At 36.0% G+C, this 18,851-nt stretch overlaps 1 protein-coding gene across 7 annotated transcripts in view; it reads right to left on the bottom strand.

Annotated features, from left to right (window-relative positions):
* Nucleotides 1-519: 519 nt before the first annotated feature.
* LOC143244493 (syntaxin-12-like) overlaps nucleotides 520-18,851 on the bottom strand; it is a 62,156-nt gene continuing 43,824 nt past the window's right edge. For 6 of the 7 annotated variants that reach the window (XM_076489331.1, XM_076489294.1, XM_076489321.1 and 3 more), the window contains 2 exons: nucleotides 5,686-5,768; nucleotides 520-3,058 (listed from right to left, as the gene is read on the bottom strand). In XM_076489331.1, the coding sequence (XP_076345446.1) occupies nucleotides 2,963-3,058; nucleotides 5,686-5,768 (179 nt within the window). In that variant the 3' untranslated portion in view covers nucleotides 520-2,962. The remainder of the gene's footprint in view (nucleotides 3,059-5,685; nucleotides 5,769-18,851) is intronic. The other variant, XR_013025122.1, reaches the window with a different exon arrangement.

Here is an 18,851-nt window from a genome sequence, read left to right as displayed (position 1 = left end):
TAAAAACTTGTTTAATAGCATCTGACAGCTACACAAAGGGAAATTTCCTAAAGTAATAAAATTTTTGTCAGAAATGAACAACAAAAAAATAATGACCTTCCTTAAACTGGAATGAAAGATTAGTTTTTGAAATCTACGACCTACTTGAAATAACAAAATAGGCTCACACACATAACAAGACTTCAGCTAAACACCCTCACCCCTCAAATCCACCTGCACTTTTGAGAAGACAGATCTTTCTGTTGACACTGCTGAAAGAAGGGCTACCTTTGAAGTGTTTTTCTTTAAATCTAAAATTTGTAATCATTACGTTATTTATTCATAAAAAAAATGTGCTTTTAATTTACTGAAATGTTTATTATATCACAAATCACATATAACTTAAGGTTGAAATACAGAGCAGATGCCAAGTCTGAGAGGACTAGCAGAGATAACTAAATATTTTCTGACGTGAATACTGTGTGAATGAAAATCTCACAAGTAAATTAAACACCAGTAACAAGTTTTCAAATACAAAAGTTGTAATATAAAACAATGGTTTAATCTATATATGTTTTCAAATACAGGCTTATATTTATTTAAAGAAATTAAAGTTCTGTTATTTCATTTTCTAGTGCAATTCATACAAAATCAGAAATACAGGTCTACACAATACAAGATGTTTAATAAAATAAAAACAAGGCATAAACAAAAACATCAAAGAGTATGAAACTGTTTGATTCCATCAAACCTGTAAACAGTGATAAACTGTCAGAGCTGTTTGATTCCATCAAACCAGTACATCAGTGATATAAGCTGTCAGAGCTGTTTGATTCCATCAAACCAGTACATCAGTGATATAATGTCAGAGCTGTTTGAATCCATCAAACCAGTACATCAGTGATACACTGCCAGAGCTGTTCAATTCCATCAAACCAGTACATCAGTGATATACTGTCAGAGCTGTAGAATTCCATCAAACCAGTACAGTGATATACTGCCAGAGCTGTTCAATTCCATCAAACCAGTACATTAGTGATATACTGTCAGAGCTGTTTGATTCCATCAAACCAGTACATCAGTGATATACTGTCAGCACTGTTTGATTCCATCAGACCAGTAAACAGTGAAAAATAGTCAAGATTGTTTGATTCCTGTATAGTTCAAGTGTTCATAGCATATTTTGGTGTTAAATGTTAACAAAGGATAACTGTTAACAACACTGAAAGCCTCTTCCTTAAACATTCCTTAACTTATCTTACTATCTTAGTCTTTTCACCTTCAACAGTTAGTTCAAGTACAGAGTACACATGAAACTCATGTTAAAGTAATTTAGGAATGGGTCATAAGCATTGGTACTTCAAGTAAAAACACAGAAAATATTTTAACAGAATAGTATTTATTAAATATTATAGGGTTGTTGAAACAAACTTTAAAGACTTCAGAGCAACTTATCAGGCTGATAATTCATATTTATTTACTGACACTATTAATTTTTGCATGGTTAACTTTCCTAACAAACTTTGATGACACATTTTCTACATTTTTTAGAAACAAAACATATCACTGAAAAGTGAGAACAATTTGTTCAATTATCAATTTCTTTATTAGTTTTGTAACCAGTATACACTATGTATTAGGGCATCAAACCACTGGAGAATTAAAATTAAATTATGATGTCTCAACCACACATGTTAAACCCAATGCTCTGTGAGGAAAGATACAGAAAAATTCAGTAAATGTTCATTATAGTCGTTTAAATTAACTAAAGGGCATTTTTTTCTCTAGACTGCTAAGTGTTGAAGATTTATAACATTGAATACACTGAACAGACAGAAAAAACAACACACAACAACCATCCTTTAAAACGGATAAACACCAAGAATAAACGAGGAAAACTAAACACTAAATTAAAGTCCTATTCCTTTATTCCACAGGAATCTCTGAAAACCTAAGTTTATTAAGGATGCATAAAGAACAAGGTCAATATTCAGATGTGAAAATGTAATACTACAACACCTAAAGAACCAAAAGAAAGGACAAACACCATTCACAGCATCTCTCCAAATGCGGACTCAAATACAGTGAAGAAACAAAATGAAAGTTAGAATCCAAGAGCACAGCAGACACAAAGAATAAGTTTGTTTTATATGCAATAGTTCCTCATGCTAAAGAATATGACCAAACAATTAACTGGAATAATATTCAAATAACATGAGAAAAAGAGAAGCAAAAGAAATCTTATACTACCACTTAGCTGTTAACAAGCTCAGTAAACCTAACAAACACTGAAATGATGTAGACAGTTTGTTGATTCAGGTTCGTATGGAAGAGAACCCAGTCAAGTGGATAACACACTACAATACCATCTAGAAAACAGACTGAATCATGTCCAATACCAAAACAGAAAATAATTATTCTTTGGATATACCTGAAGATGGAGAAGTAACCAAAACACAAAATAAAAGTAGATAATTAGTATCTAGTGACAAAAAATATATTAATTGTTAATTAATTATTAGACTTTGTGGATCGTATACGCTACTAACCATGCCAATAACTGGTAATGCTTGTGCATATCACATTAATCAGATTACACGTATGTGTACAAATAAAGTGAAGAGCAAATGATAGTTTGTGTTTCATGCGTGTACTACATGATAACATTTTGGAAAAACAGTAATAAGCACAATTTTTTTTCATTAAATACAAATCAAATACAATACTGAGTATTATACAAAAACATTTTTACTATATCGCAGATTTAGTACACACACACACACGTATATACATATATATATAAACAATTCACTATTAACTGAAAATGTTTTCATATTCTCAATCACATCAGATTGGAAGTAGTTTTTACATCACTAGTTAACAGAATATATTAATATTCTGATACAGACTACAGCATCAGTCTTCATATGAAAGAAAAGAATACATGTTTCAACCTGCTTTAATTGAAGCTGTTTTAGAAAACTCACTTTTTCACAGTTACACTAACAATGACAGCCACCACTAAACCAACTGCTAACAAAATAACAATGAAACAGCACATCTTCTTTCTGTACTTTTTCTAAAAAAAGTCAAAAATATATTATATTAGTGATAATACATATATGTATACATATAACACAGGCAAAAATTTATTTCTGGATTTTTATATTACATAAACTAAATAACTGAGACTCAACTATTAAAGCTATGTTCACATTATAATCCACTTAACTCTTTTTCTAACCAAAATGACAACTGCTCACTTCATATAATAACTGATAAAACACAAATCTATTTGATGTAAAACATTACAACTGGCAACTATAGTCATACATAGTTCTCAAATAAAACAATTATAATAGTAGTTCATCAACATTCTTATGTACAAATGCTAATGACAACAGCCAAGTTTTAATACTAATTACTACTGAAACAATATTAACATCAGTTGCTTCAGAAATATTTTCTGCTATATACTACCTATGATAGAGAACCAAGGATCAGAAATTCTGTGAATCATAACACAATCTTTAATCAGACCATTTTAAATTGCCTGATGTGCATTTCCATGAAGATAAATGTGCATATAATGGTACTGTTTAATATTATGACATTTCTAAAGATTTGTCTGTTAATTTCCTTGCCATTAGCTGTTTCTGGCACACATTTAAAATTAAAAACCACAATGTATCAAATGTGCACTGTCAAACATGGCTTCCTTCTTCAACTTATGAAACCTTTGACATATTTCTCTGAAATTTTGTTAGACTAAACTGAGAAGTTTCTAATATTTGTATTACAATTTTTGTTGTGAGAAAATATAATCAGATATAATAAATAAAAATTATCCATAAAAAAAGAAAAGAATTTGTAGTTCTCACAAATTGGTTTGAGCTTGTGAGATAATCAAATGTCTAGGCCTTGTTGAATTGCACCAATATGAGTATCCAAAAATAATTTATGTAAGCTTCAAATATGTATTTTAATATAAAAAAATATATCAGTCACTGGAACCATCTACTTTAATTTATAAAACTTACTAATCTATAAAAACATTAAAAAAATTCCATCAACTGTTCAGAACAGTGGTGCAAAAATCATGTGACAAGAAATTTCTAATAACTGAATGCTCTACTCATCAAAACTAAAATGTTAGAAAGCTGAATATGGAGCATATTCAGCTCTTCCTATTGGTTACAAAAATGTTTATCAACCATGTACAGTTGATTAGTAAATAATCTCAGAAGACAGAAAGAGAATGGAGGGCTTTTCTATGGGTTTGACTGGTTTATTAATATCTCAGCAAATAAAGAAAGAATGTGCAAATTCCAAATTATTACTTATAATTATGTATGTTTTGTGTACATAACTTGATTGGAATACTCAGCTTTCTTTGTTTCAATGTTATAAAATTCTGAGGTGGAAAAATTGGAACTCAGATTTGTCATGTGATACAACATTCTCATTTTAAAAGTGAGAAATTAACAACTTGCAGCATAAAATGCTTTTTTGATAATTTTACTGACATGCATTAACAGTAATGTTCCTTAATTATAACCAGAATGAAACACTTTAGAAGATAATAACATGCAAAAAGTTAACAATTTAATGCAATATAATTACTATACTTCTGAAAGTCACAAAATGTTTAAGTTGTAATCTGTCACTGGGAATGACAAAAATTGGTGTTCTACAATTTAATATATGATTTTGTAGAGATATTAAAACTTTGATATTTGTGCCTGATGAAATTTGCTTTCTGTGGTTAAGGTATTAAAATATGTACAAGTGAAAGTATCATATTATACAAAATGTGTTATATCACTGGTGCAGTTACAACTGACTGATTAAAAAATCTGCCCTTTTTAGTTTTAAACTTTTTTCTATAGTTTATGCAAGTATCTTTCATTACTGAACTATATTATTATTATTTTCTCTTGTACCAATATAATTGTGGTTTGTTGGATTCAGTCCAAGTCAAGTAACTAAAACAACAAATCTTCACTAAACAACAGGACAATTAACTCATGAATGTACAGAAATTTATGTTACTGGCTACGTCTGTATTTGTTCCAGCCATACCACTCCTCAACATCACTACATTGGTAAACAGCAAGTTTATAAATGAATGTCCAACTATTGTTTTATTCTCACATCAAGTGGGGCAATGTTTTTTGCTCATGCTGTAGGCTTAAAGTTTGGGTTCTACTGAATTTAGCCTGAAGACCTCTGAAAAGTCATGCTGGCAAGAAAAATACAAGACACCAAATGAATTTGAAATTCTATCTCACACTCTTCTTACTGAAACTTACACGGGAGATTGACAAGACTGGTATCACTAAGTCAATATTAAAATTCCAAAATTATTACTTATGGAACTATGTTACATTTTTGTATGCAAGACAGTAACATGGAACTACATAAGTGACTTTTTGTTTTTCTGAACAAAGAAAATTATATCTTAAAGATTTTACCATAATGTGGCTTTTATTTTGATACTAATTCTGATAGTGTATTTTACTTAACTGTAACTAATTAACACGTTTCAACTTATCTATTTGGAAAAAAGCAGGTAAACATTGTTAAAAGTGTTAATGAGATATATCTGTTTTCTGCTATTGGTTACAAATAATGAAAAACAGGGAAATAATCGTAAATAAAAGAAAGTGACTAATTTTTCCTATTCAAATCAAAACTATCACCAACCTGGTAATCACTGGCTTTCTGTAGCTGGCTGGCTCCTTCCTCAACATTGTAGCATGCATTATCAATATTATCTGCTATTGTGTCTAGAATATAAGGATGCAAACTTGTTAAATAACTGTACAGTTACTTATAAATATGTAGACAGCATATCTTAAGAGAATGTCATGTTTTGATACTAGAATTTCATTTTACATTCACAAGAAATCACACTGGACTGAACTTTGTCATTAATCATGTTTGGGAATGTGTTACAATTCACCCACTACAATAATAGTGATTGCTTCTCATTTGGTGGAATAGATAACCATGCTTTTTACTATACAACTACAACTATACTAAAAACTGACATTTATATGGTTAATCCTTAAGGAAGGATTCCAAAATTTTCTAAAACATTAGAAACTCGATTCAGATTAGAGCTCTCCATTAATGAGTGGGTTACTGTCTCATAAATATGTATTGTGTGGCATAATACTGGAAGAAATGCACATACATCCCATTTGCATTTATTGTATCAGTGCAAATAGTGTACCACTGTCCAACACTGGACTACTTAGTTTGTATAAACAGAGAAATTACAATGTCACTTGACAATTTACAGAACTAAGCTCTGAAATGTGTAAATTGGTTTACTAAAATATCTAGTACAGATAGCCCTTATGTAGCTTTGTGTGAAATTGAAAAAACAAAACAAACAAACTAAAATATTTAACATCAATTACCATTTTGCATCTGTTAGCTACAGGAATTGTCATCAGCCACATTGGCTACCCATATTTCTAGTATAATTTTACATACATAATGAAGAAACATGCTTGAATTATTTTGGCTTATGTCACCTCTTACCAATCATAGCAAATCTGAAGTTTTTTATATTCTATGGCAAACTCTTAACCATTACCAATTACTTAGTAAACACATTGAAGACTTTTTTTCAGTAATAACTACCAAAAGATATCTGTTTTAACATGGATCTAAGAACAGTTTGTGAGTTTGTTACTAGTATTACTGAACAGCTAATGAACACAAGCACAATTTTATGCTGCTCTGTGCATAATATATGTATATGTGGATATGCCTGGATTCTACTCTCTTATCATGCACTTGTATGTCTTTTTTTTTAATCTTATAAACATCTTTAGCCTTACTATCCCATTTTAAAACTTCCTTTTATGTGTTATTCTAAGTTAACAGTCTATATATATATATCAATTTCTTTTAAAAACAGATACACTCCTAATAATTATAACTAAATCACTGAATAAGTCCAATGTCTTTGGCAATAAAAACAAATTTTCTTTTTTAATACTCAATCTAATAAAAAATGTGTAAAACATCATGCATCACCTCTCCACCAATAGCAGCATAAAACATTCAAATGACTCTCTATGTGCCTTTACCAAACTATCACTTTGAAGTGAAAGCATCAAAAAGAGAGTGGAGAGGAAGGGTGAGAAGTGTGCGTAGAGAGATCCACCTATCTAAAATATACGTTCACTACAAAAGAATTGTAACTTCTGATCTGGTACTTCTCACCACTAACAAGGTTAGCTAGAATCCCACATCGATTAAAAGGAAGAACCAATGTGAGGAGAAACAGATGTACTCCCTGGAAGTGTTTGAAAAATACCTCTGGATATGAGAGAATCTGATTAGGAGGGAAATAACACCACTTCTGATCCAGATATACTCTTTGTCCAAAAGTGTAAAAAAGCAGGGTGGAAAATGAAAGGGCCACATCTGAATAGGAGAGAATGCAGTAGGAAAGTAATCCTAACTTGATAAAAATATAGTAATATAATCCTGCAAGAAGAAAGGTAGGTAAATGAGGATGTCTCCTATGATTTAGAGTGACTAGGGTGCAGAGGATCACACTCAGTAAGTCAACTACATCCAAAAATCTCCTCATGGAGTACTGATATCTGTGAAAAGAGCACAATGAGGATTATACAGTCATCACCTCCATCTCAATAACCATAGAATTGAAAACCACTTTGTTTCTTGGGTGTGACACAGGATTAGCTCTGAGATATCAATCCAGAAATTTGACAACTGTTATCACAAGAAAGTCAATATTGCATGCATTTAACTCCCCCAAACCATGAAACAGGCTGGATCCTTTCAAATGGCAATAACATCCCTATGACAAGAGAGAATGATAGGTAGGCAAGAACAATACCAGGTGCCATCACTGTGACTCACATTGCAGACAGAGAAAATTGAGGGAAGACAGCCAACCTGATACCTGTGTGAAAACTTATGTTTATTGGTTCAATTTAAATATAAATCAGAAAATGAGGTACTGGCATCCATATGGTGGTAGGATGAGGGCTCCCAATCAAAGGGGTGAACTGTACTCTTAATAGCCCAACTCCAGTGGTTGTGTAAATGTTATATAACTGGATATCATATTATCCAGCAAGGTCACAGCTTAACTCCTCTGGAGGCCATGTCTCATCTGCATCAACAGAACATCACAACCCTACTCTCAAATGAACTATTGTTGCCATCTTTATGTGGAACCCATTCATGAGGGCACCTCTATGGTTAACTAACCCAGCAGCTTGGAACTAGTAAGTGGTCAATACTCCCATACTCCATTAGAAGAGAGGATAAAAATGCATTGAAGAGTCCAGAGAAATGTCATCACTTGAAAAAGTGCAATAGGTTATCATGAAATCCTATTTGGAAAACCAAACCATACTGATTCATTCAATCAAGGGATGGCAGGATGGACAGTCATCCTCTTCTACTTTATCCACAAAGTACATGGGTGATGTATTCCAGAATTTGCATATTTATGAAGCAAAATATTACAAGGTTATTCACCTATAAGAGATCTTGTGAAACATCCCAACTCAAAGATCAGCATGCAAAGCCATGGAAATGAAAGCATTAATAGACATGGTGTACAGTGCAGATTTAATATTTAAAAATACCTGATAAGGCACCATTTGCCACAGAGCAGGATCTATGTAATGAAGGTATGAAGCATGGGTCCTTGAAAGAAAAGAAAGTATTAGCAAAGACTTACAGTGTTGGAGTCACAACAAAGTCTGAAGTACAGCTGCAGGTAGAATACAAAAATCTAAGGAAGCCAAAAGTACAATATGATGCAAGTAATAGGAGATGAATGTGATAGGTTGGTCCACATGCTTGGTTACCAAATGTCAATGAAAACAAGAAACCAGGGAAAATGTTAGGTGTCAAATTTAATGAGAGGTAATACTGAAAAAAAAAGTATGGTGGGAAGTAAGACAAAGAGAAACAAGTTAATTGCATCAAACAACAAACCCATCTGCTAAGAGCACAAACAGGAGAGATCTCTGGACAAAGAGGATTGTCATGGGATAAAGAAACAGGAACCACGGAAGTAAGCTGTGCAGGTAAAATAACAATAAAGAGCATGCACGGGCATAGAAGTCTATCCAGATGCAGATAAGGGTAAAGATGAGAAACAAAGGGAAAGGAAATAGGTAAAAAGGAGAAGTTACCCTCACAAGCCGCCAAGGTTTTGAGAAGGAAGGATTGAACTCAATAGTATTTCACCTGTCCATTAAGACTTGTTTTATTCTATTTTTGACTTGTGGACATAAGTGGTCTAACTCGTTTGCCACTGACATCACGTGCACACTAACATGAGGAAATTGATTCAAAGAAAGGTAAAGGAATAGAGTATAACATCAACATCCCAATCAGAAAAATCAGATCACTGAGAATGTTGACGTATCCAGAAGGAGTGAATTAACAAGATAAGGATGGGCAAAATAAAAACCTTGTGGTAATGGGAAAGATAGAAGGTATGGGATGAGATTGCCCAATAACCTGAAACTGAAGAAACTGAAGACCCACAGTTGAAAAGACAAATAAGAAGCTTGAAAATACCAGCAACAGTAGGACAAACAGCAGGATGTCATGACCTAAGTGTGAAATAACTGCAATATATGATGATACACAGACACAGAGAAAAAACTGATGGACTGAGCCAAATAAAAAGTTACATAATGGATGAAACTGGATCTTGACATAGACCAGACAAAAGCTAGTTGTAAAGTGTGGGATGCAGAAGCAATTTCTGGGGCTGACAAAGGAGGTCATATAATAGGGAAGTGGTACAATATAGAATAACTGAAGTTTGAGCAAATCATGGCAAGGTCAGTCATGTAGGGAGCAATAAGAAAAACCCAGCATGGAGTGGCATGAATGAAAGAAACTACTTAATGAAATAGTCATATAGGAGGATAAACATACAGGAATTTGTGGGACCAATCCTGGCTGAAGCCATCTACAGCTAAAGAATATGGATGAGGTATCAGGAACCCAAAGTGAGATAACTGCTGATTGATAACAGTCGCAAAGGCATCTGAAAACAAGATAGAGAGACCACCATGTTGGACAAATTGTGTCAGGTAAGGACAGAGTATTTAGCACAAAGTTGAAAGCACCCTGGACATGACACTCAATAGAATGAATGTGATGTGCATGGAACTAATATCAGATCCAATATATGAAAACAAGGGGATCTTGACAAGGTGCCACAATGGTGATTGATATAAGCCACCATCATTGAATTGTCAAAATATATCATAACCAAACAATGTCTGGCAGTAGGAAGAAAGTGATTCAAAGTTCAACAAATTGCCATGAGCTCTATGATGTTGAGATGTAAAGACTATTCATTAACAGACCAATGACCTGAAGCTTCCTTATAATTGATTAATGTGTCCCAGCCCTGAAAGAGTGTGTCAATAAAGAGAATCAAGTCTTGACAAGGAAGAAATGGAACGCCCACCAATGTAAGAGTCTTGTCTAACAACCAAATGATATCATCTACAAGGAAAGGAGAAATAGTAATGGAAGCATCCAAGGGATCCTTTAATCATGCAGAGTCCATGGAAAAGGAATGAATGTATGCATGGCCAAGGGACATGAGCAATATCATGAAAGATCACATCCCCAAAAGTAGCAGAACATTGTGTGCAGAAAGGGCATGGCTAACTGACAATTCCACAGAACAGAATCAGAAAGGAGAGAGTTAGGTTCACCTGAATTATGTGTTGAAAAAGACACCTAAATGCACAAGGTATTGGTTGGTTGGTTGGTTTTGTGTTTTATGGTGCAAAGCAACCAAACTACCTGTACCAAACTACTGATAAAAAATTAAAACTAAAGTAAAATTAATAAAATTTGTAAGAAGTAATCATGCTAAAATAAAACACTTTAATTTTTAACTTACATACTTAAATAACATTAGAAAGGCCAATGGCCCTTAAAAACGTAAAACCATTTCCAAGGTGGATAGTGCTACCATTGCCAAAGACACTGTCCAGCATCAGGGGTGAACCTTAAGACAAAACGTCTAAATTGGTGCTGTTGTTGAGAGTCATAGCAACAGCAAGACAGTAAAATGTGGCTTATTGTGACCTGAGTGTCACACAGACAACACATTTTATTTGGAAAAGCTTGTTTTCACATTGCTCACTCCAAGTCAACTGCCAACTGGCACGAAACCGAGTCTTGAATACAGGGCCATAATCCATGTATGGAACAGGCACAGCAGTGATAGTGTCAGAGCAGATAGATTTAGCTGCAGTGTCAGTGAGCTCATTCCCGCAAATACCAACAACTTGGTAGAAGTAGATGTGAAAGAAAATGGGCTAGGGTGGAACTAACATGAAGCAATTCCAAGGCTGGTAGAGAACTAAGCGAGTCAGTATAAATAGTGCAGTATGAGTACTGCTTAGCTTCTATGTGATCCAGGGCAAGAAAAATGGCATACAGTTTAGCTGTGAACACAGAAGCTGAACAGGGGTTTCTGTGCACAACCACCGAACCACAACAAATCATGGCAGAGCCCACACAGTCACCTGATTTCGAACTATCTGTATAAATAGGAATGGAAGAATGGTTAAAAAGATATTCAGCAAATGACAGACAGTATTTCCAATCGGGAGTGTATGCTTTCCTCAGATGACTCAAAGAAAGGTCACATTTGGGGATAATAATAAGCCATGACAGGATGGGCTGAGTTGTGGATACAGCAATGTCATCCAAGGACAGACCTAATTTATCCAACTGTGCCTGTATACAAAGGCCAAAAGGAACAATGACAGATTATCTGTTCTTGAAAAGAATGGCCCACTGAAAAAGGAAAACACAACCCCAAGAAGGATGCTGTGGTAAGGATTGAAGTTTTGAAGTACACAGAAAAGACAGTTAAAAAAAGCAGAAGTGTAGAGGAGGCACATGACTGTGTACAAACACTGGACTGGAAAAGTGCAAAAAGCTCCTGTGCAAAGCCAAAGCCCCTGATGGTGAATGGAGTCCAGCACCTTCAAGATTGAGGTCCTGGCAAAACCGTAGACCAGAGACCCATAGTCCAGTTTCTATCAAATGAGAGCACAATATATCTTTCACATAGAACATCAATCCACTCCCCAAGAGATGGAAGAGAGGACATGGAGGATGTTCAGTGCTCTTGTACATTTGACTTGTAACTGCTTGATGTGTGATATAAAGGTCAGCTTATGATCAAAGATAAGCCCCAAAAACTTTGCCTCAGGGACCATGGGAAGCACAACTTCACCAAAACAGAATTCAGGATTGGGGTGAATACCCTGTTGGCAGCAAAAGTGCATGCAAATGGTTTCAGAGAGAGAAAATTAAAACAGTTTGCTGTGGTCCACTTCAGTAAATGATTGAGGACAGTCTGTAGCTGCTACTCAATACACCTCACTGACATGAGATGTGGAAGCTGTCGACATAGAGCCAGTTTACAACAATAGAAGGGAGTTCTCCAGTGATGGCATTAATCTTTATACTGAAAAGTGTGACACTCAAGACACAGCTCTGAGGGACTAAAAGTTCTTGTGGAAAAGAATGGGAAAGTGTTGAGCCCACACGAACTGGAAATCGCCTGCTCATTAAAAAATTAATAAAAATGGGCAAATGGCCATGCAACCCATATAAGTGGAGGTCTCACAAAATGCCATACTTCCAGTAATATCATAAGGTAAAAAAAATACTGACATAAGATGTTGCTTGAGAAAGGTTTCTCTGATTAATGTTTAAAATCAAATCAGGTGGTCCACAGTGGAGAGCTGTTGTCGGAACCCACACTGGGTGAGCCAGAGGAGATTGTTTGATTCGAGGCACCAAATAAGATGAGTATTAACCATCCTCTATATGGTTTTACAGACAGCTCATCAAAGCAATTGAATGGTAGTTTGAAGAAATCTTGGGATCCTTCCCAGACTTAAAGAAAAGTAAGACAACAGCTTGGTGCCATGCATCAGGACAAAACATTCTCCTGCAAGATCTGGTTAAAAACAAAAATAGCAAGAGAACCAGGAGATAGATGGCACAACATCTAATAGTGTACATCATCAGGTCTGACTGATGTACTGGCAACTGATGAAGAGCCAGCTTGCATTCCACCAAAATAAAAGGGCAATTATAGTCATAGAATCAATCAGCCTGAAAGGAAAGAAGCGATCAATCTACCTGAGTTTTGATGGCTAAGAAGGTAGAGGATGAAGCAAAAGTGCTAGATTCCTGGAAAAAGCTTTTGCCAAGAGTATCAGCAATACTCTGGTCATCAGCAACTTCCTGGCCATCAGATAGCAAGATCATAAGAGGGGCAGAATTATACTGCCCACTGACTTTCTGAATCTTGTCCCAAATGACTGTGGAATTGGCGGTAGAAGAGATGTTCATTGTGAATTTAATCCAAAATCTAATCTGGCTTTGATGTCTTACCTCCCAAGCATGTGCATGGGCTTGTTGAAAAGCAATGCAGTTCAAAAGTGTGGGATACCTACAAAAGGTATCACCTGCCCATTTCTGAACCTTCCATACCATGTGACAGGCAGGATTCCATCATGAATAAGGATACCATGGAAAAGATGTTGAGGTTTTAGGAATACACTGAATACCTGGATAATACAGTTAGTCACTGTTACCACTCATTCATGTATCAATGGCATACAGATTACAGCAGAATCAACTTTCCCAAAAGCAGTGAGAGAGAGCCAGTTGGCTTGATCCAGCTTCCACCAGGGCACACTGGTCAGGTGGCATCAATCAAGGCCCGTCTCTCTCAAAACTAGTGAAGGAGAACAACAGCAGTAAAAGATTGACTAGGTGCATGAAAATAAGTATAAGAACCAGAGAGAAAGGTTGTGATCTGAGAGCATACCCTCTTTGGTGTGACCCCTCCCATCAATATCAGCACCTCTCCAGAGGGGATTATGTCCATTAAAGTCTCCCAGGATTAAATAGAGATAGCAACTGTTCAATGAGAGAGAGCATCAAGGTCTGATTGATCATAGGTCTCTCCAGGAGACAGGTTGAGAGAACAAACAGTGATGAAATGACCCAAGGAAACAAGGATGGCTATGGCCTCCAACAGTGTGTTGAATAGCAAAGACAGGATGGGCACGTGCAATCGACCAGCAGTGCCACCCCTCTATGCACTCGTCCATCACACAACCTGTCATTTCTGTGTAAAACTGCCAAAAGGTAACTGTATTAGTAGGTTTCAGAAATGTTTCCTGTAAGGAAAGATATACAGGATGGTAAGATTCAATCAGTGCTTTTGGTGACATCCAGATTATAATGTAAACCTTGACAGTTCTGCTGTAACAAAGTAGCCATTTTTACTTATGTGTAGATGAATTAGGTATAGAGCCCTTCTGTTTTCGACCACATCTTTTTCATCATTTTTCTTCATTAAAGGGAGGTCTATCAACCTCCATGGATCCTGGCATAGATTGCTGAACAGGTCTCTATCACTGGAAGAAGATTCCAGAGGTGGGAGAAGATGTACCCGAGGAAATGCCCATATCTGGAACCAAAGGAAGTGGATCTTGGGATTTGCTGGAATGTATGTTAGAGACAGAGATAAGTGTTGAAGTTGATTCATCAACTTTTTAACCATGCAGATCAAAAGACTTTTCATTTGGTTTGAGAACAATACTTTTGGAGGCACAGAGAGATCTGTCTGCACTCCCACTGAGGTAGTGAAAATGAAGTGGTGGACAGCAACTTTCGAGCCTCAGGATAAGTTATGTTTTGAATTGTCTTCAAATGCTGCACCTCTTTTTTTTCCAACCACTTAGGGCAAGAACAAAAGTATAATGGGTGAGAGCCATTGCAATTGATGCAACGAGGGTCCGTTTCACACTCATAGGCATTATGGTCCTTGCCAATGCAGTGAGCACACGTTAAGGAATGTTGGATGTTTCCACCAATATGTCAACAGATCGAAGCTTCTTTACTGACTCCAGAGAGTCAGCAAGTCCCTCTAGTCCCTTCTAAATGAAAAAGGGAGACATTTGCCCTATAGGTTTGTCTGAAAGAGAATGTTGGATAAGAAAATGAGGTATAACAGGTGTTACAGATGTTGAAGATTGCTGCTTAAAATCTTCAAGACGTGGTTGTTTACCTATGGACTGTTTTCACCATTTAAGTTTTTATTTGGAGGATCCATAATAAAAGGAAATTTCAGTGCCCACTGGCCCCACCCACCATGGAGCCCAATGAGTGGACGCACTACAATGCCAAACAAGGACAATGCAGCAACACTATACCCAAACATCAGCATCAGATACAATGTCCACAACACCTGTTGAGAACATCCAATGCTAGTATTTGGTTGACCCTAGCCCAAATGGACCAGCCTCCTGACCTCGGTGGCCCACTCCAAAGCTGCTTGTCTACAGGAATTCAAGGCCAAAGAGGCATGTTAGGTTTGGACCCTTCAACCACCTCTTCTTCCCTTTAAGGTAAACTGAAAGAATAGAACCTTCTCTGGGATGTCCCCCCCACCATATACAGGAATCCACACAAAGGGGCACAAGATATTGGATAGGACCTAGGAAGGACTTTTTCCTATTTGGTCAACCAGCTCACCAAAGCAGCTTCAAGAAAAAGCTGGCATAATGGTCAACTCCTGTTTAGAATGGACAAGTAGTAGTCATTTACATATGTACAAGTAGAAATGTAGCTGCAAGACTCTCACCACTCAACAAAAACATAAGCATAAAACAGCCCTAGGGGCAGGGCATGAAATTGATACACCATCACTTAATGAACAAACCAATAATAATACTAGATTTTACATAGCTGGGAATATGTAAGTAAACATTGGAAGCATCTAATTTGGTCATCCACAGAGGTGGAGAAAATGTCTACCAAACAGTAAGATAGAACTCCACAGTAAAATGTGGGAGGTGAACAAAATGATTGAAGTGAAACAGATTTATGATGAGCTTCAAGTCCCCATTCTCAATGGGAACCACAAATAGACGAGACTAAGACCCTGGAAAAGCATGAGGAACAGGTTCAACAGCCTGTTGGGTGAGGAAGTCCTACACTGCCACAAACAGACGTTGGCAAGCTCGGCAAATCCTGAGTAGACATGAGAGGTTGGACAAAAATTTTACATCCTTCTGACATAATCTAAAAAACACAAACATCAATGGTGAAATAAATCTACCAATGAACAAATGTCACAAGTTAAGCTCACAATGGGACCGAGTCCACTAAGTGGTCACCAGAACTGTTGATGGCATACTGTCCATTGTTGAAAAAAACAAGTATGACACCTCAAGAATAGATAACTAAAGAAAAGGAAATGGGAATAGGTGCCACCACAGTTGGCTCTGACTAAGGTAAACAGACAACCAGATGTGAAAGAGTACACTGTTGTAAAACCAATGCTACATGAGCTTCCAAGAACTCCAGAATCATATCAAAGATAAAAACTCTAAAAAACAGAGCCTTACATAATTCCAGAGGTAAAGGACAGGTAATCAGGTTCAAGATAAGATAACATCACAACAGATAAACCACATTTGCAAAGCTTGAGACAAAGATGACAAATGAACCATCATGGAGGTAAGAAAAGAGAATGTCCCCATAAAATCTCTGAGGACTTTTGTGAATTGTCTCAGACTATCGCAAAAGAATCATGAGGGAAAGACAGAGGTTGGAACATTATGAATGGGTGAGACTAATGGGAGATTCAGGACCTACCCCCAAAACAGGCAAAAACAAACCAACTAGTTGTAGGTCAAGATATGGCCAGTAAGTCCTATGATATGTGGGGGCATACTGATGGGAAGCCCACGAGATACTAGACATATTACTAAGTGGCAAAATATTCAGGATATGGGGAAAAATAGTAATGAAGAGTACTGGTTAAAAATGAAAAAAAAATCATACTTGTGAAATAAAATCTGAAAAACCTAGAAGGCTGAATTGAATCCTCAAGAACAGTATGGGAAGGCATCGTAAAATCAGGAAGTAGAAAAATATGATCAAAGACCTCGTCAGAGTGCTCAGGTTCCACATTTAGAGAAGAAAATGTCTGGATATAAATGATGACCTATGTAATATTCAATCTCCCTGTGAATAAATATCAGGTCATCCCTTATGTCCAATTTTAGGTTAAAAAAAAAAGAAAGGATTTCAAATGCTTTTGACGTTATTTAATCAATAATGTATGTTCTATTATTATAAATTACTTTCTGCAAATGATTCACAAGCTCCTGAATGCCACTTCTATAAAATTCTTAGGGTTTGGAGCAAAATAATGTAGAGGAAAGTACTGATATCTTCATGTGTTCCAAGCTCTTTCCCATCAGGATAGTTCTGCAAACTTTAAAACAGATGATAATCAGATGGGGCAAAGCCTGGACAATAAGGATGTAGAAGTTTTTCCCAGTCTAGCTCTTCAATCTTTCCAGATGTGCTCCTCGATGTATGACACCATGCATTAACCTGGTATAACACAACATCTTTACGGTTGATCAAAGCAGACCTCTTTTCTTTCGGTCAACATTCAAGCACTCTAACTGTTGACAATAGAAGTTTGATGTAATCATTACATAGAGTGGCAGCAACTCCAAGTGGATTACACCAACAATGTCCCACCAAACGCTTAACAAGACTTTTATAGGGTGGAGGTCCATTTTGGGCTGTGCTTTATACCAGTTTACCTGCACTGAGCCATTGTCTGCAGTACTTAAACAGTTTTTATAATACATCAACTTTTCATCTCCAGTCACTAACCTGTCCAAAAAAGGTGAGTTACGATCATGAGAGAGCAGAGAAGTGCAAATGTCCACTCTTGCTCTAATGTTGGCTTCTGTTAAATCATGGGGGACCCATTTTCCAAGTTTTGACACCTTTCCAAGCTGTTGCAGAAGACAACAAACTGTTGAATGGGTTGAATTGAGCTTCTGTGCTAGTACTTCAATTGTTATAGCACAATCTTCATCAAGTGCAGCCAGCAGCAGGTCATCATTAAACTCAACAGGACAACCTGAACATGGCACATCACTTAAGCTGTAATCATCTGATCTTCTAAAACCATCTTTGACATTTTCTTTCATTGAGAGACTCTGCACCATAAACACCTTGAATGTTTTGTGTAATTTCTGCTGCACTATTGGCTTTTTTAACTCACAAAGCGTTATATGCCTAATGTGCTCCTCAGACACATTATCTTCATAAGGGTTTATTTGATTAATTATCTAAAAAGGTGGAGTTGGGTTAGTTTCTTTTACTTGTCTAAATATTTTTATACACGTCCTACTACATATTTTAGTCATTAAAGCCTTCTACAAAGACAGGAATGATGATTCACTTTCTGTATTATGAAATGACCTGATATATACAAATCTCCTGAAGCCTGTATTAAAGTGTCTGTCAAACGTCAGGTATCTAAACTGGTGAAATTAACTGCAAAATTCACGACATAACAGTCGAGAAAAGCATACAATTAAATGTCACCTCAATAAGAATAAGGGCAATGAACTGTTTTCACGTTTTTGAATATGTTAAATTGAAACCACTTCAGCAACCAATTTAATTCAAATCACTAACCAAAACAGAAAAGAAAGACATCTAAGTGCAAGTACTGATAAAGGAGAAGTGAGAGCTTGGTAGAAGAGCATACAGATTCACAGGTGTACTATGTTTCCAATGGTGGAGAAATGATGCACGATGAATTACATGAGAACACAAATTGGTATTGTTTGATTCCAATGGGGGATTCTGAAGGCTTATGGCACGTGTAATAAAAATGTTTGCATGCAGAGGGCAGCATCAAATAATAATGTCTAATCTCTTGATTGGAGGAAAGTCGCATATCAGAATAA

This window comes from Tachypleus tridentatus, chromosome 1 (genome assembly GCF_004210375.1).
Source record: "Tachypleus tridentatus isolate NWPU-2018 chromosome 1, ASM421037v1, whole genome shotgun sequence".
Taxonomy (NCBI): Eukaryota; Metazoa; Arthropoda; class Merostomata; order Xiphosura; family Limulidae; genus Tachypleus; species Tachypleus tridentatus.
This window is presented reverse-complemented; position numbering and strand designations above follow the sequence as displayed.